Here is a 17938-nt window from a genome sequence, read left to right on the forward strand (position 1 = left end):
AGTGAATAGTTTAATTTACTATTCCAACTCCAGTCCCCGTGGATAGTAGGGAAGGAGTTGGATAGTAAATTAAAGTATTTACTATCCTGGAGCGCCCCCCAGCGCAATTCGTTATTACAACTTGCGTTGTAAAAGTTGCATCATAAGGGAACTGCGGTGTAACATCCGCGTTGTAAAGGATGTTCCCCAAATGAGTCTACCCTTCCTATTCAATGTCCCTCTATAGAGTTAGAACAGGACTGCAGTTTAGCAGCATCTGGTGTGGACTTATCTCTAGAGGAACATGTTCCCTCACCCAAACCAAGGCATACTAGAGGCAAGAATGCTGCTGCGGCCCACAAACCTAAGCAAGTGAAACCTGTGTGTGTCGCCAAACTGCAGGGTCCCACAAAAAAACGGTCACCAAGTCATGCCAGTCAAGGCTAACATTTGCCTCTTCCGCTCTGCCCGTTCCTCCAGTTATTGACCAGGCCTCTGTGTGGGACGATTTGTTGCTAAAAATGTACTCTATTATGTTGCCAATTATAGAAAAACTATCAACTATTGAAAGTAGATTGAAGAATCTTGAGTCATAGCTCCGTTCTGCTCCTGTTCAGGGTTCCAGTCTGGCATTGTCTGTAAATTCAGCTCCGCTACAGTGTGTCTATCTAGCTGCGGGTGCTGAAGTAATCCAACCATCGCAGCTTGTGCCTGTTCCATCAACTATCATGACTTCTAAAGTAGCACAAGCTTCCCTCCCAGCCATACCAGCTCTTTCGCCACATAGTCCTAGCACTCATGAAAGGGAGGCCCCAAACAATGCAGCAGTACCACATAAATCGGGCCATGGAGGGTGTATTCAGTCAGAAGTAATAAGTCCTCTAATGTCTAAAACAATCAATACTTTCCCTCAATCAACTTTCCATCTTCCGCCTGATGTTCCTTGGCTCAGATGTGATCAAATGGAATCCACGATCGATCTCATGGACAAATGTCTGCACTGGATCTCTTCCAACATAAATGTTACTGAAAGGAGCTGCCTGTTTATGGTAAATGGCCTAATCATGGCAAGGAGGGTGGAATGGGTGGGAAGCCAGGAAAAACTTTTTAAAGGGGACTGTGTCATTGTTAACTTTTCAAATATCAAACCTCTCCCCACATTGTTAGCAAATTTCTACCCTTCCCAACGTAGGAGCTATGAGATAGTCCCCCTAACTTTTGACTATTTTTATAATAGTCACTTTCCTAGGAAGAACAGACTAAATAGGGCTAAGCCCCTCCATGCCCTATCTAGTGAAGTAACCAGGATGCAAATGCCCAGTAGTGGTTCTGTGACAGTACATAATAGATTTGGAGTTCTCTCGAATCTGGAGGACTGTGGCTGACCAGCGAGCACGTCTCCCTACCTAACTTTGAAGACAGAGGACTCATCCCCTATGAAGATCATTGCCTCTAGTTCTTACAGAGAAATAGAATGCAATACAAATCTTCTGCCTCCAGTAGTTATCCCACAATCAACGGTAGAAGCAGGGCCATATTTGGTAAACAACCAGTAGTTAACCCAGTCCTCTAGAAAGGGGCTTGCTAGTAAGCCTAGTGATTGTACTTTTAGGGGCCTGAATATAAAGGTATTATCCTGGAACGTGGCAGGTATTAAAAATAAGTTACAGAATCCTGATTGGGTAAAGTTCATATCTCAATTTGACCTTTGCCTGTTCCAGGAAACCTGGGCGACTGACTTTATTGTGAGCCAGGGTTATGCCACCTATAATGTACACGCATATAGAGGCAACAGGGGCAGACCCTCAGGGGGTTTGTCTGTCTGGGTTGCAACTCATTTGGACTGTCAGGTGGAGGAAGTGACCACATTGTCATATGATATCCAGGGTGTTAAGCTTACTTTTTACCCTCATTTTAAAATTGTTGTTATTAATTTGTATTCACGTCCTGTAAGTGCCTCGATGGAATCTTCTGTAATTGATGATCTGTCTGTAATCCTACAATCCCTACCCAAAGATGTAAGGAAGATGATAGAGGGGGATTTTAATTGCCAATTTGAGCCCCTTGTTAACCCTTTAGACACAGTTCCCAGTGACGAGGACAGATTCTGGATAATTCCCGACCCACAGATTAAGCAGGTAAAGGCGTGATCCCCATTGGTGATGCAGATAAATAAGGCCATGCTATTGCACCCCTTGAGGGCCTGTAATGGCCGTACTAAGTCCGATCAACCAGGGAAGCCTACTTTTAACAGATCTGTACAGTTTTCCCTTTTGGACTATATTGTGGTGGATACCAGTGCCTGGCAGTGGGTGGTTGATTTTACGGTCCTGTCGAGATACCACAGTGACCATAATGCTTTAGTCCTGGAATTTCGGATTCTGGGCTATCAAACTTCAATGATTAGTGTGCCCAACACCTGTATTAAGTCTTGGCCAATAACAAGAGAAGGATAAGGGGGGAATCTGTCAGGCTAGTTCCGGAAAAAATGGCAGCTTTATATACTTTAACCATCCCTTCTCTTGCAAAGGCCATGGAAGAGGCAAACCGATTTCCTACCGTTTGGGATTTGAACTTGGTTGAAACAATTCACGCCAAATTAACAGCGGATCTTAATACATTTTTAAACCCCCCTCTAAATCCCCAGTGAATATTACTCACAAACCCTCATGGTTTGATTAATCTTGTCGTACGGCCAATGGTGCTCTTATAGAGGCAATACGGATTGAGAATAGATCACAAATAAAAATAAAAAGGCACTCATATAATGTAACTACCAAGCAAGCCAAACAATTCTGGGAGTGTACTAGATGGGAAGACATCAGAGTAGCCCTAAACAACAAGGACATGAAGGGCTTTTGGTATTTAGTTTCGAACTCCAATAATTCTGCCGAACGGTCACCGGTAGAACCGAACATCCCTGCTTCAGCCTGGGAAGTGCATTTAAAATCTCTTTACGCTAGCGATCCGGCATCAGTATCCTTGGAAACTAACCAATCTCCTGCTCTTTCACCTCTTTTAGAGGCAACTACTCTAGCAGAGGTTCAAGGTGCAATTAAGTTACTTCCCCTTGGTAAAGCCCCAGGATTGGATAAGATCCCTGGGGATATATTCAGGGAGGGGAACAGCGTTTACAACGCAACTTTTGCCACGCACTACCTTTACCTAGCAACTTTTACAACGCAAGTCGTTACAACTAGTTGCGCTGGGGGGCGCTGCAGGATAGGGAATGGTTTAATTTACTATCCAAAACCTTCCCTACTATCCACGGGGACTGGAGTTGGAATAGTAAATTAAACTATTCTCTATCCAGCGCCCCCCAACGCAAGTCGTTGTAACGACTTGCATTGTAAAAGTTGCGTGGTAAAGGCATGCGTAGTAACGCCATACATCCAATCAGGGAGGAACCAGTGATCTGGGGCCCTTACCTCTGGATAGTATTTAATGCTATTGTGAGGGGGATGAAAATACTAGATACATGGCTTGGAGCAGAAATATTTCCGATCTATAAAAAGGGCTTACCCATACTGCCCATTAATTATAGGCCAATCAGCCTGATTGATGTCACTCAGAAGTTGTTTTCGAAAATTGTTCTCGATCGTCTACACTTGTGGATGGAAGATCATGACATACTGAGTGACTATCAGGCTGGTTTAAGGAAAAACGTATCGACCATTAACCAACTTCTTAGGCTCCAACTCCTTTATTGGAAGACAGTATCAATAGCGGGTGGCAGCCTCTATTTGATATTTGTCGATTTAAAATCAGCCTTTGATATGGTACCGAGAGCCAAGTTGTGGGCAGTTCTTGGCGAACTAGGAATACCCCCAGAATTACTAGCCATGATCATTCACTTACATTCTGGAATTTTAACCCAGGTTAGATTCGGGAAATCAGGTGAACTGACATCACGTTTTCCGGTTGACAGGGGGCTAAGGCAGGGTTGCGTTTTAGCACCCACCCTGTTCTACCTTTATGTCAATGCCTTGGTATCCCAACTAAGCCAGGTTGAGCATAGTGATGCCCTGAAATTAGATCAAAGGAGGGTATCCGCATTGTTGTTTGCGGACGACACCTTGTTACTATCTAAGTCCCCAATGGGCATACAGTTAATTCTAGACAGTTTTGCCCTATTCTGCGCAACAGGGGTCTGGAAATAAACACAACTAAGCCCCAACCCTACGCTAAATGGCATCCTGCTGCAAAAGGTGTCACTCTTTGATTATCTTGGGGTTACTCTCTATGAGTCTTTTTCCTGGGGACCTCAAATGGAAAAAGCGGCTTTAAGGCTGGTGCAGTTGTCTGGTGGCATCATGAAAGTTTCCAAGTCCTCAAGTTTTATGGTCCCTGGCCCTGCCGCAGAGATATACAAAGTACAGACAAGAAATGCTGCACTATATGGGGCAGAGCTTTGGGGCCATTGTCCTATGAAGGGGCTGACTCTAGTTGAGAATAAGTTCATGAGACAACTTCTGAACCTTCCGTCAAGCACTCCGCTTCTTCCTCTTTGTCTTGATCTAGGCATTAGACCCATTTCTGAAGAAGCAGGCCTGCGCCCATTGACCTTTTGGAGTAGAATTTGGCTGACCCCTGAGCTAGCTTCATATAGGTCTGAGCTTTGCTCAATGTTGGAGCTAACATGGGTAATGACATTTCCTTGGTTCGCCTATATCAAAGATCTTTGTGCTAAAATTGGCCATTCTGACCTCTGGTCTAGCCCAGAGGTTTACTGCCCGCAGATTTCCCGTCTTGAGCTGGTGAAATCCTATAGACAGTATAGGCTCAGGATCATGCAGGAAAATAACACTCTTGGCCATTTTACAATAGACTTTTTAAATCCTAAAGACCAATACATGTTTGAACCTTACATGGATGAAATCCAACCCAAACTGGCGAGGAAGCTATTTATACAATTTAGGCTGGGCATCCTTTCCTTATTCGGTTTCACAAAGAACTGGGTACATTTTTCTCTAAATAGATGCCCAGCATGTAATGGCGCTTCTGAGTCAGTGATACATGTATTATTTTTTTGCCCTGGGTATAGAACATCAAGAAAATATTGGCTCATCCCACTTTGCAAAAACATGGGGTTCACCCTTTGTAATGAGTCTTATTGAAACTTAAGAACTGAAACAAAAACTATTGTGGTGTTTGCTGTCTCTCGCTTTCTTCTTTCAATGTGGACAAGACGTCAAAGGCTGTTGAAGGAACAATCGTAATTGTGCAACTAATCTTTTTATACCCCTTTTTTAATCTGATGAGTTTTTTGGGGTCTTTCTCTTGATTCAATTTGTAAATAATTATTTTTAACTTTTTTTATTGAGAGCTATTTTTAATGCATTTTTACCTGTGTGTTCTGTTATTATGTGACTTTTATGGTCTTTTATGGTCTAAATAAAGTTTACAAATGCAAATGGTTAAATTACCTGTACAGCTAGGGAAAAGGCTCCTTGTGTGTCGAGACCATTTACTTTTTGTTTAGATAAAGAAAACTCCTATTTTGGGAGCTTATTTTCTCTGATTATAAATGTTTGCTGAAAGGGTGATTTAAACATGGTCCACTCCCTGCAAATCTTCATTGATGTGAAGGGAGCCTCTGTGGTGGAAGGTTCATTCACAGGATAGAGATCCTTGCTAGGCAGAGGGAGCTCTTAATATGGTGGAAGGGTGGAGTTCCTGCTCTGTCTGGGGCGACGGAAGTCATGACCTCAGCCACCAGGGTGGAGGACCTTCCACCAAGGTCAAAACAAGTCCCCAGCTTTTTCAGATATGTGGATTGGTATGGAAGAACAACTAAAATAGCAATAAAGACACAATAAACTTAACAATCCATCCCCATGTTTATGATATAAGGCAAACATATGTTAACTGGCACAACACCGAAGATAAAAAGGTAGAGTCAAGAACCCAAGATAAATACGAATTTCAAGGAAGATTTATAAAAGTCAATAGCAACAACACCTAACATGGAAGTCCAAGAGGCCAGTGTTATCATGTGACAAATAATACAATCTCAAAAATATGAGTGTCCAAAAAATGCTGAGAAGTGATTGAGCATAAATAATCAGTTCAATTGGATGAGGCTGTAGGAGTATGCCAGAAGAGGCCACCATAGCTCTGGGTGCTATTTGTGAGGGTAAACTGTGAATAAGAAAAACTTGAAGACAAAACTTTCAGAAAGAAGAAGATGCAATTCAGTTGTCAAACTGTTTAATCACATTAGAGCCTTCTTTCAGCCTGTACTTCTTTAGCAGGTGCTCTGGCACCTGAGCTGTCTCATTGGAGGTTAAGCAAAGAAGTGCTGCATAGTGCTGGAAGAGGTGTGACGCAGCAACCAGGGTGCCTGACTCCGGACCATAGGGTTCACGGTTTGATCCCCGGCGCCAGCGGCAGGTTAGCCCAGCACCATGTGACTCTGGGCAATAGCTCACTTAATCTTCCTGATGGCCACCAGCGCCGGGACACCTTTCCGGAGGTATCTGTGCGCTTTACAAATGCTAATATTTCATTTTTTTCCACAGGATTTAACAACATAAGTTCACAGTAGAAGATCTTGCAATGCTTAGATTTTCTCTGAGTGGGGCAAAAACTTCTGTAGTCATGGGAGGTCATTTTTTCCCAGGATAGGTGATGGTGGATCATCTGAGTTTCAGTTTGTATTGGTGGTTATGGTAAAGAAAGTCTTGAGTAGCAATACTACCTAGACAACGTTAGCAAAATGATCAGGACTGGGTTCAATAAACATTCCAGGTGAATCCTGTTTCTGGGCAATAAACACAGGTGGGAAAGGTGGGGCCCCAGATCTCCTAGCCCAGACTATTGCTATTGTATAGATACTAAGCTGTTAGATTCAAGGGCTCTTGCACGCTTAGGGCTTTTTTGTCTTCACAGTCTCAGGCCAGCTGGTGTCCACTGTCTGACCTCTCTAAGCCTGGGAGTAAGTCATGGAGTGACTGGTCCAATCCTTGGAACAATTCTTCAGTCTAGCAGGCTCTCAGAGAGGTGAGCAAAGTTCTTCATTTTTGTGTTTGTTGGTTAATCTGACCTTCAACACAATTTAACAAACCATAGTAATCTAGGCATTTCAGATGATTTGATTGAAAAGAAGGCAACCATCAAAATAAAACTATATCAAAATTACATCCACAGCCTCTCACATTGTTCACTGGTATCATGCAGCCTCTCTTCTGGACCTCCCAAACGTACAATAGCATAACCAAACATTGTACAATGTGTCTAAACTGTGGAACACCCTCCCTCTGCAGATGCGAGATAATTCCAACCTAACTAGTTTTCGGAAACAGCTCAAAACCCTCCTGTTCAATAAGCAGTAACCTTCTGAGGGCATCTTCTGTTTTTTCAGCGCCTGGACGCCTCAGGGCAACTGCAGCGCTCTACAAATCCCATTTTCATTTCATTTCATTTCATTTAATTTCAAACAACAAATTACCTCTCTACAAAGTCATCAATTATAGCTCAGCTTATGTCTTGGATTTGTGGCACACTACACCAGAGCCGATAACATCAACAGAGTTCTCAATCTTATGCAATACAAGGCTTTCTACCTCCATGCCAAGTAAGCATGATTTGGCAGGAGAGAGTATCTGCCCTAGAATAACAGATAATAAACCATAAACATCTACCCTGGTGGATAAGCTTGCAGAGTGTGAGGAACCCACCATCTTCTCGCACTCTGACACAGCTGCTACATCTGAAGACTGTGTCTAGGGCTGTGGGAGTCACGTGGTGCAAATGGTGGCCTACCCAATGATGGGCTCGGGGAGTGACAAAGCCCCTGGAGGGGCCAAAGGGTATTGAGTTTATCACTCTTCCCCTCCTGACGATGAACAAGATAGAGGCGTAGCAGAGGTTAGACAGGGCAGATGTTGTCCTCCGAACATTCAGTCCTAAACAGTATCCCATAAGACCTTCCAAATATATTATAACCACATTACATGTTTCTGTGTACTCAGCACACCTGACAATTCATACAATTTTTGGATTATTCCATTTCATTATGTATAAATGTTCTTGTGTTAAATAAAAACAATGCATTTCGATGTACTGCATCCTAAGTGAATTGGACATTTTTTGGCACAGATTTCTTTCCATTGAGATCAGGGCCAGACTGGTCGTTGCGGGCACCGGGCAATCCCCCGGTGCGCCGCAAGCGTGGGGGCTGGTTTTGGCCCCTGGGGGCCGTTTTTGTTATTGGGACGTTTTTGTAAAATCAGCCCTGTAACAAAATCGTCCGAAAACCGGCCTCGCAAAGAGCTTGGTCGTACCCCAATGCCCCAACCCCCCCACCCCTCCCAGGGGGCGGCCAAGTAATTTGCCAGGGCCGGTATATCGTTCCCAGTCCGGCCCTGATTGAGATTCTATCAAGGAAATGTCTGCCAAGTAATCGATATATTCTGGTTGTCTGGCTGGCTGTGAAGATTTAATTTTGCATAGGCTCACGAGGGCCTGTTTTCTGCTGGACCCTCAAATACAAAAATGCCTAAATCAAGATGCTAAGCAAACCTACTCTGCTTTCCCGTATTGTGTGGAAAAGCATTCCAGATCCTGTAAGTGTATTCGGTCGCCCAACTTAGTGACCCGAGACGCCTTCAAATATTGTACATTGTGATACAAAGTAGTAGCTCTGGGTTTTGCCAGATGGATATCAGCTCATGCAGAGTATATATTTTGTTACTTATCTGTATTTGCCTCCAGATTCCACTAAGTTGTTCATTCAAACTACGTCGAATTTTTTTTTGAAGAACTTTGATTTCCAGAATTTAAGGAGAAAACTGGGACAAAATGGAAGGGAAATCCTGAGTGCTAATATATGTGTATGTCCACATGAAATGAGGGGAGTTTGGAAGCTTGCGTCCCGGCCATGCCTCGGGTTAAAAGCAATGTAAGAGGAGAATTTTGAATTATTTAGGGCACATATGGTATATCTATTCCAAAAACTTCCTTGATTAATCTATCGGTCATCCCACTAGGCAATGCCTTAACTGCATTATTGATTTTTCCAGGCCTGATTGTAAAAGAGAGGTCAGCAATTTCCTCATCACTGAGCGGATTATATCAGCTCTTTTCTGAGCAGAGGGATCAAGTTATTTTCTTTCTCCAAGGAAAGGTGAGGTGACTCGACAATCTAGAGGGAAAAGCCCTTGCATTATTGGTACAAATGATATGCCCAAAGTGTGCCAAGCGTATGCTTTCCCTAAGCTTATCTGCTCCTCCATTTCCTACAATGTGACGTCACAAGGTTGTAAGAGGGTGGTTATCGGGTAAGTTAAAACTCCCGGCCTGCTTCATGTTATTTAAAAAACATCAGAATACCTTGCTTGAGAGCAAATACTCTTCTTTTCTCTGTGACTCTTTGGCTTCCATCCACCCCCCTACTTTGAAGTGATGATCCTGACTCAGAACAGAGGGAGGGGTCCCATTGTTGGATTTGGGGGCTAGCAGGCTGCCCTAGCCCCTTTTCGAGGATAACAAAGTTACCATATGGGCTGATAAAAGTGGTCCATTCTGGCAATTTCCAGATGAGAAGGTATATAATTGCTGTCCTTCCTTCCCATATAGGCCTGTTAATATATAAATACCTTTATTCTAGAGAAACTCAGGCATATATTTGTGCATTTTCTTTTGCTATGACATATATTTTTATCTTCTGGGTAAAAATATAATTTAAGGGCAAGATCATATAAAAGATCATATGTTCAAATGAGTTGGATCTGTCACCAGTGAGATTTTTTACAGGTATGAGGTATGTAGGCAGCAAGTATCACATGTTAGTAAAATTCAGCTAAGTTCAGAATAAAAGAAAGAAGAGAATTGAGGGAAAAAGAAAGTTTTTCCTTCAGTGTGCTTTTACATGTAACACCATACTGGCAGAAGCTGTGCACTCACAATTACAAATGTTGAGATAAAATGTTATGTCAAAAACAGAGCACGTGGGAAACGGCAAACATATAGGCCTCAAACAGTGATGTAATGAAATTTAAGCCCCCCCCCCTGTAAAGTACATGGAGGGGAGCCCCCACTCTCCGGACCCATTCAGGAGCTCCCAGACTCGCCCGTGCACACTGCCAGAGAGAGAGCCCCCTGCAGCTCGGGGGCTACCCTGCATCGCAGGGGCTGCGGGGGCTATTGATAAGCCACTGGCCTCAAAATACAAGCCTTTGGCTCAATTTAGTGATGCAATTAAATAAAATGTTTTGGGGGTTGGCATCAGGTCACATGGAAGACTTACTGTGCTGTTGGACCTGATCACCACCCTCACAACTCTGCTTTGTGTACTCGGTTTGCGTTTGTGACTTGAAGAGCAAAGAACAGCTGTGTAAAACTATATTTCTTTCCAGCCCTGCATGCAGTAACACCCCCAGACCTGCAAGGGGCGTGGAGCAGCAGAGTCCAGCTCGGTCGCCATTGAAAGGAGAAGCAGAGCTATGGAGGTGAGGCTTGTTTTGTATTTCATAAGACTGGCATGCAATTTTACAGTGTCTTGCTTTCCATCTGGAGTTTTTCTTTGCTTTCCATAATCACAAGGAGTTATTGAAATTTAAATGCAATGTCATATCCCAGACTTCTCCAACGAGTAGTTTGTGAGCCACTGGTAGCTCCCCCAACTGCCTGAAAGTAGCTCTCATGTGTGCAGCCCAGTCTACAAAATTAAACGTGTTTGATTGGTTGAATTAATATGTCTATATCAAAAATTAGAAGCACATATTTGATGTTTGGAGAAAAAAATTCGAATTCCCAAAATATGTAGAAAGCTGGCTAATTGAGTGACAAGTCATGTAGTATAAGGGAGATATATTAATATTGTGATTAGATTGGTGCCAAGGTCACTGCAACTATAGCTGGTATGTATTACCGCAGAGAGACATTCCACAATGACAAAGCATTTTATATATTAATGCTGGCAACAGGGCCTCATGAAGTGAGGAGATCACTGACGGTAATCTTGCATATGGTGGGCACTAATATAATCTTGTCAGTTACGGTCACTATTACAGCACTAATACTATTAGTAGGTTGTGATGATTTCCACTGAACAAAAGTTGCAGAACAGTTTGTAGACCCCTGGACTAGCATGTTATGTTATGTTATGTTATGTTAGTATGAATTTGTAAAGCGCACTGACACCATAAGTTTCCTGGCGCTAGTAAAAACTCTTCCTCGGATTGCCTGCTCTTTCAGAAGAACTGATTTCATACATGACTTGTACTAGTTCCGCTTGCCTTTCAGAAGGAATACCAATTCACTGCAGTCCTATCGGCCTTTGCAAAGGACTTGTACGTGGATCTGAAGCACCCTGGCTTCTCATTGGAGTTGATATACTGTAAATAATTTAGGGCAACTTCAATACAATGGAAATATTAGAACATGTCAAATAAAGCTAGTGACACTAACATTTTGAAAAATACAAAACAATTTAATTTATTATATAGAATGTTGTTTTAAGTATAAAAACATGAGTGATATCGATTTACAGAGACAATAATTTGTGCAACATACTCACTGCATCCATCCATCACACATACATACCACAATCTAATATTTGTTTCAATACTTAATATAATTCATTGATAAGCTACATAAGGGATAGTAGAAAAACTGTTTGAACATATGATTTTTGGGTGGTTTCCAGGTTGTCTCAACGTGCGTTTCGGCAGGACACTGCCTTCCTCAGGAGTTCCACCTCCAAATATTATGCTCTGTGAAAGCAATCACATATCTCAACCAAATATCACAACCAAATATAGAATATAGTGTCACTACTATATACAGTGAATGTTCACACAGTTTAACAGCAAAGGAATACTAAAAAGGTTCACATTTTTTTGTATATCTAAGAGCCTTTGATGACAGATTGAAGATCTCAAGAAGAGATAATACACATTAAGCCATAGTGAATTAGGAAATAGAATCAGATATGGACAGAAAAAGAGTGAAATATATCTAAAATGCACCTTACTACTCTAAAAAGTGCAACCCATAGATTTCCTAGATGCAGGTTAACATATACCTGGTTACAAAGTATATGTAGTATACTGAGCAAAGCACAGCATTCCAACAGCTGGATAATTCACCAATTGGTAAGTAAATCAAACGATGTTGAAGCTGGTGAATAGTGGGTATAAGTCACATACTCTACAAGAACCAGCAGTTTCAGGCCAGAAAAATCCTGTAAATTAAAAAAAAAACACAGTATACATATAAGCCAGATCATTCTAGATTATACTTCCTACAGATGCTAAAAATCATTGCAGGCAAGCGGCAATGGGAGACATATTCATGTTAACTAATGCATAGAGGCTTACCAATTTCATAAGAAGAAGGAGATACACCAAAGTATTAAAAGATCCACAAGCCAGAGGTCATGTATGATTCCTTCTGGGTTGGAATTGTATTACAAACTGCGTACTGATAACGTAAAAGGAAGAAAAGGGGTTTGGGGGGTATGGACTGGAGGAGAGAGAGAAGGGTGTTTACATCTGATGATTCACTATCTACCTCTGTACGTAGGAAGACCTGACCTAAGTACCTGACAAGTAGAAGATAGAGATAATACCTTATAGCAATGATAGCTATAACTGCGAAGAAATTGGGATGCTTCTCAATGACGCAGAATCCTAAAAAAAACGTACCATAACATTAAAAAAAATGGAAAAGGAAAAGGACATTATAGTTGACCACAGAAAAATATCTACAAATAATCATGTAATGCCAGAGGTACTTATAAAGATGAAAAAATACCTACCAGAAGATAATACTGATCGGGTGGACGAGCTGCTAATCAACTAGGTGCCACAACATATTCTGTGTTCTAGAGATAAACAACAATCATGGAATTGTCATCCATGTTCTTTGTATAATCTTCAAACCTTTTATACATGATATTCCTCTGGCTGATTGAATGGAATCACCTATCTAGCGGAGTGTGCTGGACCTCTAACATCTCGAAAAACTTTATTTAAAAAGGGGACCCAGCACACATGGAAACGCCCTCAAAAAATCCCATTGGTGTTAAAACATGTAATTGATGAAACTGGTGTAAAAAATAATTCCTGTTGCATTTTAGGGTTTGAAATGACTGATGTTGTTCTCGAACATTAGGCACCATCTCTCCAGATCATGCTACAGTTCATCTCATGAAGGCCAGGGAGGTGAACTCAGTTCCGTTCGTAGAGTTTTCCACCCTCTGCTCTCCGCAGAGTATGAGAAGTTCAGAAAAACTCAGAACAGAAATGTTCCTTGCTCGCGCTCGCCAGCATCAAGTTGGCGAGAGTGAGCGAGGAAAATCAACCTCCCAGCTAAATTTCTTAACGCGGGATGTCAGCTTTCTCAACACGGGCGGTCGCTTAAGGTCGCATCCGCCTGCATTGAAAAACCTTCGGTTTGCGTTGAGAATGCTGCTGCTCCTGTAGAAAATCTACTCGAGTGGCAAGAAAAGAATCAGCCCCCTCTTGTGCTGGGCATGGAGCAATTTGCACGGGACAAGCACCCGCCGTTCAAAATCAAAGTGAATGGCATGACCAAACACACGACGCTGCTTGCGGAACTCCGCGTAGTGCGGCAGAGTTTTTTGGTCACTGCGCAGAGTTCTGCGTAGCGGAATTTCATAAACTCTGCCTATGGCTACTCTGTATCGTAGGCGTACTCTCAGTTTATGCCTATGGATGATGCTAATGCTAAGGCATAGACATACTTTTGCATTCATTCCCTAGCAGAATAGACTATGCATTCTGCCAATAATCCTTCACATGGAACCCAAGGTCTAGAGAGGGAAGCATTGTCTCAGTAGTGTAATCTTAAACCGTGTCTCACCCAGAGGAATGTTCCCAGAAAAGTCACTTAGCAGCCCCATGAATAGAGATGAAAAAATATTTTTCACTAGACTTGTCCTGGACGTTTTTCAAAAATGCTTTATAAGGAACCCTGCAATGGACTCTCTTCAGTCACCAAATATTGCAAATAAATTATTTTGTTAGTTTGATGTTGCCTTTGCTCTAGCAATACATACATTGTTCTAAACCATCAAATTCGACAGGAATTGTTTTTCCACCTGTTCCACGAATTACATGTTTTAACACCAATAGGAAGCCTAGTAAAAAGGATCTCCTCTGTCTGGTTGTCTTCGTAACAAATCATTAGTCTCTAAGCCTTATACTAATTTGAATAATCAAAATACACTGTTCAACTTAATTTTTGTGTTTTGGTGAATCAGCATTCTCCCCTTGAAAAGAAATCAAATCGCTCATTGTTATCAAACCCCGGCAAAGAACAGCTTCAAAACCTATCACTCCTGCAGACACGATATGCTTTTCACACACTAGAAAAGAATTTACCCCACATAAATCACTGAAAATGTAACTAAAACGTACATGTAACTATACAGTATTATGTGTTTAATTAATATTTTTCTGTTAAAAGAGAAATATGTCTTTCATGCAATAATAAACGAATTTAAACCAAGTAATAGAAAAGGAAATAGCATGGTATAGCCCAGCAGTGCTATGCCAGTCCATTGGCCAAATTTACAAAGCGCCTGTTCTTGGGCTTCAAGGAGTGTGATCTCGTCCCCACAGGCCCTTGGAGGCATTCAAGCACAGTGCTGAATGCTCTCGCTGTCTTCCAGTTTGCCAAATTGTAATCACATGGTTAGATTCTTGCTGGAGTTACCCGCCCTCATTTATCGACCTTCAAAGGATAAAAGTCCAGCTGAAACTGTAAGATATTCTAAAATGTGACCAGCAAACTGTGCTCTAATCTCTGGAGCAGACTTAATACCATATTCAACGGGAAAAACAAGTAAGGAAATATTTTGGTCTGAAATTGTAAAAAGAGATTATACAGGGATTATAACAATCTTCAAATTTGATATCAGGGCGACATTTATTCTTTTTGCAGACAATTGGAGTGAACTTCCTCCTGAACCTGTCCATATTCCTCCAACCACATTGAATGTTACCTTGACAGAACTTGTGTTTTCCGTCTGCAAGAAATTGGTTTTACCTCAGAAACATTAACCAGAAACAGTGAAAGGATTATTAGAGTTACTAGCAAAAATATTTTTTACCTTGTCGCCCTCTCCCCTCGTGAAAGCACTATACGTTCAAGGGCTTATTTATGAGAGGTTTCTGTCATGCTTGCACCACACATTGTGGTACATGTGTGATTCAAACCTCTTTTACCCCTAGTATCAATGAAAATAAACAACAAAAGAGTGAAAAGAAGTATGACGCCTCAAGTGAAAACTCCTATGAGGGAAAACGTGGAACCTGGTGAAAAAACACATAGAAGTTAATTGTAAAAAGATTCAAACCTCCACAACAGGTTTATGAAGCCAAGAAAACCACTTTGCTTGGCTTTGAAAGGCTGCAAAAATCATTAAGGCAAAGCATTGCAAATTGCTGCATTGTCTTACTTTGTGCAAGGGAGGTTTTGGTGTGAATGTTCCCACACAACTCCCATGGTTTTTTACGCATTTCCAGAATTACAAGGACTTGTACACCTGGAAATGCACCAAAAAGATACGCATCCCCCTGTTGAGGCATAACGGCGAGAAATATCTTTATTTCTCCTTGTTTTTCCCTTTTTCTATGTATGCTGCATTCTTCAGCATAATTACAAAGAGGAAAAAACCTCTCATGATTGTTTTTAAACAATCCTGAATGCTACGTAGTCACCTTTGCACCATGGTGCAAGGGTGCCTTTTCGCTAGGCTTCCAAAACGGCGTCAGCACAGGGGGTCAGGACAGGAATGCGCGGTAGTGAATGTATAAGACACATCCCTGCCCTTTCCCTGTGATGCAGGGCAGCACAGCAAGGAGCAGAAAGGCGAATGCCTTAAGTCGCCTTATGGGCACGTCACCCTTGTATTGCCAGTGCAGCATTCCCGTTAGATCAATTTCAAAGCGAGCCGAAGGGAACATTTTATTTTCAAGACTAATTAACCTGCCTCTCTCGCGTACTCCAGCGAATAAATGTCACTTGAAAACCCATGAAACAGCAATTATATCTGCAATTATATTTCTGGGAAGTGTTCTTGGAAAATGCAACCAGCTTAGTGTGTGCAGGGCTAAGAACGAGTTTACCAGGAACTCAAATGAATTCCTATGCAAAGCCCTGAAACGGTCTCACTTGTTGGAAACGAATAAATGCATTACATTGGGGAATGCTGGGCGGGGGGGGGGGGGGGGGGGGGGGGAGAGGGAGAGAGAGAGAGAGAGAGAGGGAGAGAGAGGGGGGGGAGAGAGAGAGAGGGAGAGAGAGAGAGAGAGAGAGAGAGAGAGGGAGAGAGAGGGGGGGGAGAGAGAGAGAGGGTGAGAAAAGAGAGAGAGAGAGAGAGAGGGAGAGAAAAGAGAGAGAGAGAGAGAGAGAGAGAGAGAGAGATACAGCCCTCCACCCCCCTCCACTCTGACTTATAACTCTAAAATTGCCACTCATTCAGTTTGGACTTGATGACCCCTATTTCAACCTATTATCAATATTAATTATTACTAATCGTTATCCATCATTGGCCGCTGCTACACAGTCTGCTGCCCGTGTCACCATAAGGTCAATGCCTAGAGCGACCCATGGGCTAAGATGTTATTACCTCTGATGATGTACTGGTAGACACAGCTGCTACACAGGGTATACTTGCATGATTGATAGCAAGCTAGCCCAATGAAGTCTCGTTACATGTATAATTTCACGGAACGGAAATATGGCGGCCTCTCCCTGACCGCCCATCTCCTCCAGGTGCCGCGTCAATACACAAAACAGATGGTTTTTGAAGCGGCTGCTGCCGCGAGGCAGGCGGGGCTGTAAATCAGCGGCATTGGATTAGGCCGAGCCATCCAGTAAGCAGCAAAGGACGTAGACAAATAATATCGCAGCACGTCAAGTGAGCTCGAGCGCCGCAAGAGTGAGGGACGCAGAATTAGGCGGGAAATCGGGAACCGAACGCTCCGGGAGATAAATTGCTCCCTGGTTCTCACGTCGAATCACCAGCCAGAAAATAGATCTCAAACGTCAGTGCGTTCCTTCTCTCAAGATCCATGACCTTCATTGACTTTCTGAAAGTCAAAGCCCCGGAGTAATTAAGACATTTGACCTTTCGTTAATATTTTTCTGTGATCAATGCTGGTGGAGGCCAGGGGAGGAAGGAAGCAGCTTGGGAAGTCACTGTGTACCCCCCTCCTCACGGTGGTGATATTTTCTCATTTCTCTTAGCCAAGTGTGAGATTAATTTATGCATCACTCTCCATAGCTGTGAAGGTTTCAGATTGCTTATGTGTGACATTTTCATAATTTCAATGTAATGATGAGTGACATTCAAAGACAATGAGTGACACTTTCTTGCGAGGAAAACCAAGCAATGATTGATGTGGGAAACATATAAATAGGAGGAATTATACATATTTGAGCAAGGAGAAACGATAAAATCATCTTAAAACTACTGCATACTACCAGAAATGGAAGGGCAATGTGAGACCCGACTGTCCCTGACATGATGTGAGAGACCCCAGCGCGCATTATCTCAGTTGCCTGCAAATAAATGATCCTAAATACTCAGTCTTGCTTTCAATGTACAGCTGCCTGGTGTTCTGGACTGTAGCGGCTCCGCAAGGGAGTGCTGCGGGCTGGTGAGGCGGCAGGGCCGGACTGGGAACCAAAACCAGCCCTGGCAAAGTGCACGGGTGCCCCCCCCTCCGGGGGGTTGGGGATGCCGCCGAGCTGTTTGTCAGGGCCGGTTTATGCTGCAAAAACGGCCCTGTAACAAAAACTGCCTCCAGGGGCCAAAACCGGCCTCCCACCCGTGCGGGGCACCGGGGATTGCCCGGTGCCCGCAACGGCCAGTCCGGCCCTGTGAGGCGGGGAGGGGCAGGGTGGGGGGTAGTAAATTGCGGCATACGGCCAAACGGAGGTAAGAAAATAAATAAATAAATGAAACGGATTACATTGCGCG

At 42.8% G+C, this 17938-nt stretch overlaps 1 protein-coding gene across 1 annotated transcript in view; it reads left to right on the plus strand.

Moving 5' to 3' along the window:
• The window catches only part of RIMS4 (regulating synaptic membrane exocytosis 4), a 413262-nt gene that overhangs the window by 223239 nt on the left and 172085 nt on the right, over positions 1–17938 (plus strand). The window contains exon 3 of the mRNA XM_086932550.1: positions 10338–10430. Coding sequence (XP_086788676.1) covers positions 10338–10430 — 93 coding nt within the window. The remainder of the gene's footprint in view (positions 1–10337; positions 10431–17938) is intronic.

This window comes from Lissotriton vulgaris, chromosome 7 (assembly GCF_964263255.1).
Source record: "Lissotriton vulgaris chromosome 7, aLisVul1.2, whole genome shotgun sequence".
NCBI classification, from domain to species: Eukaryota; Metazoa; Chordata; class Amphibia; order Caudata; family Salamandridae; genus Lissotriton; species Lissotriton vulgaris.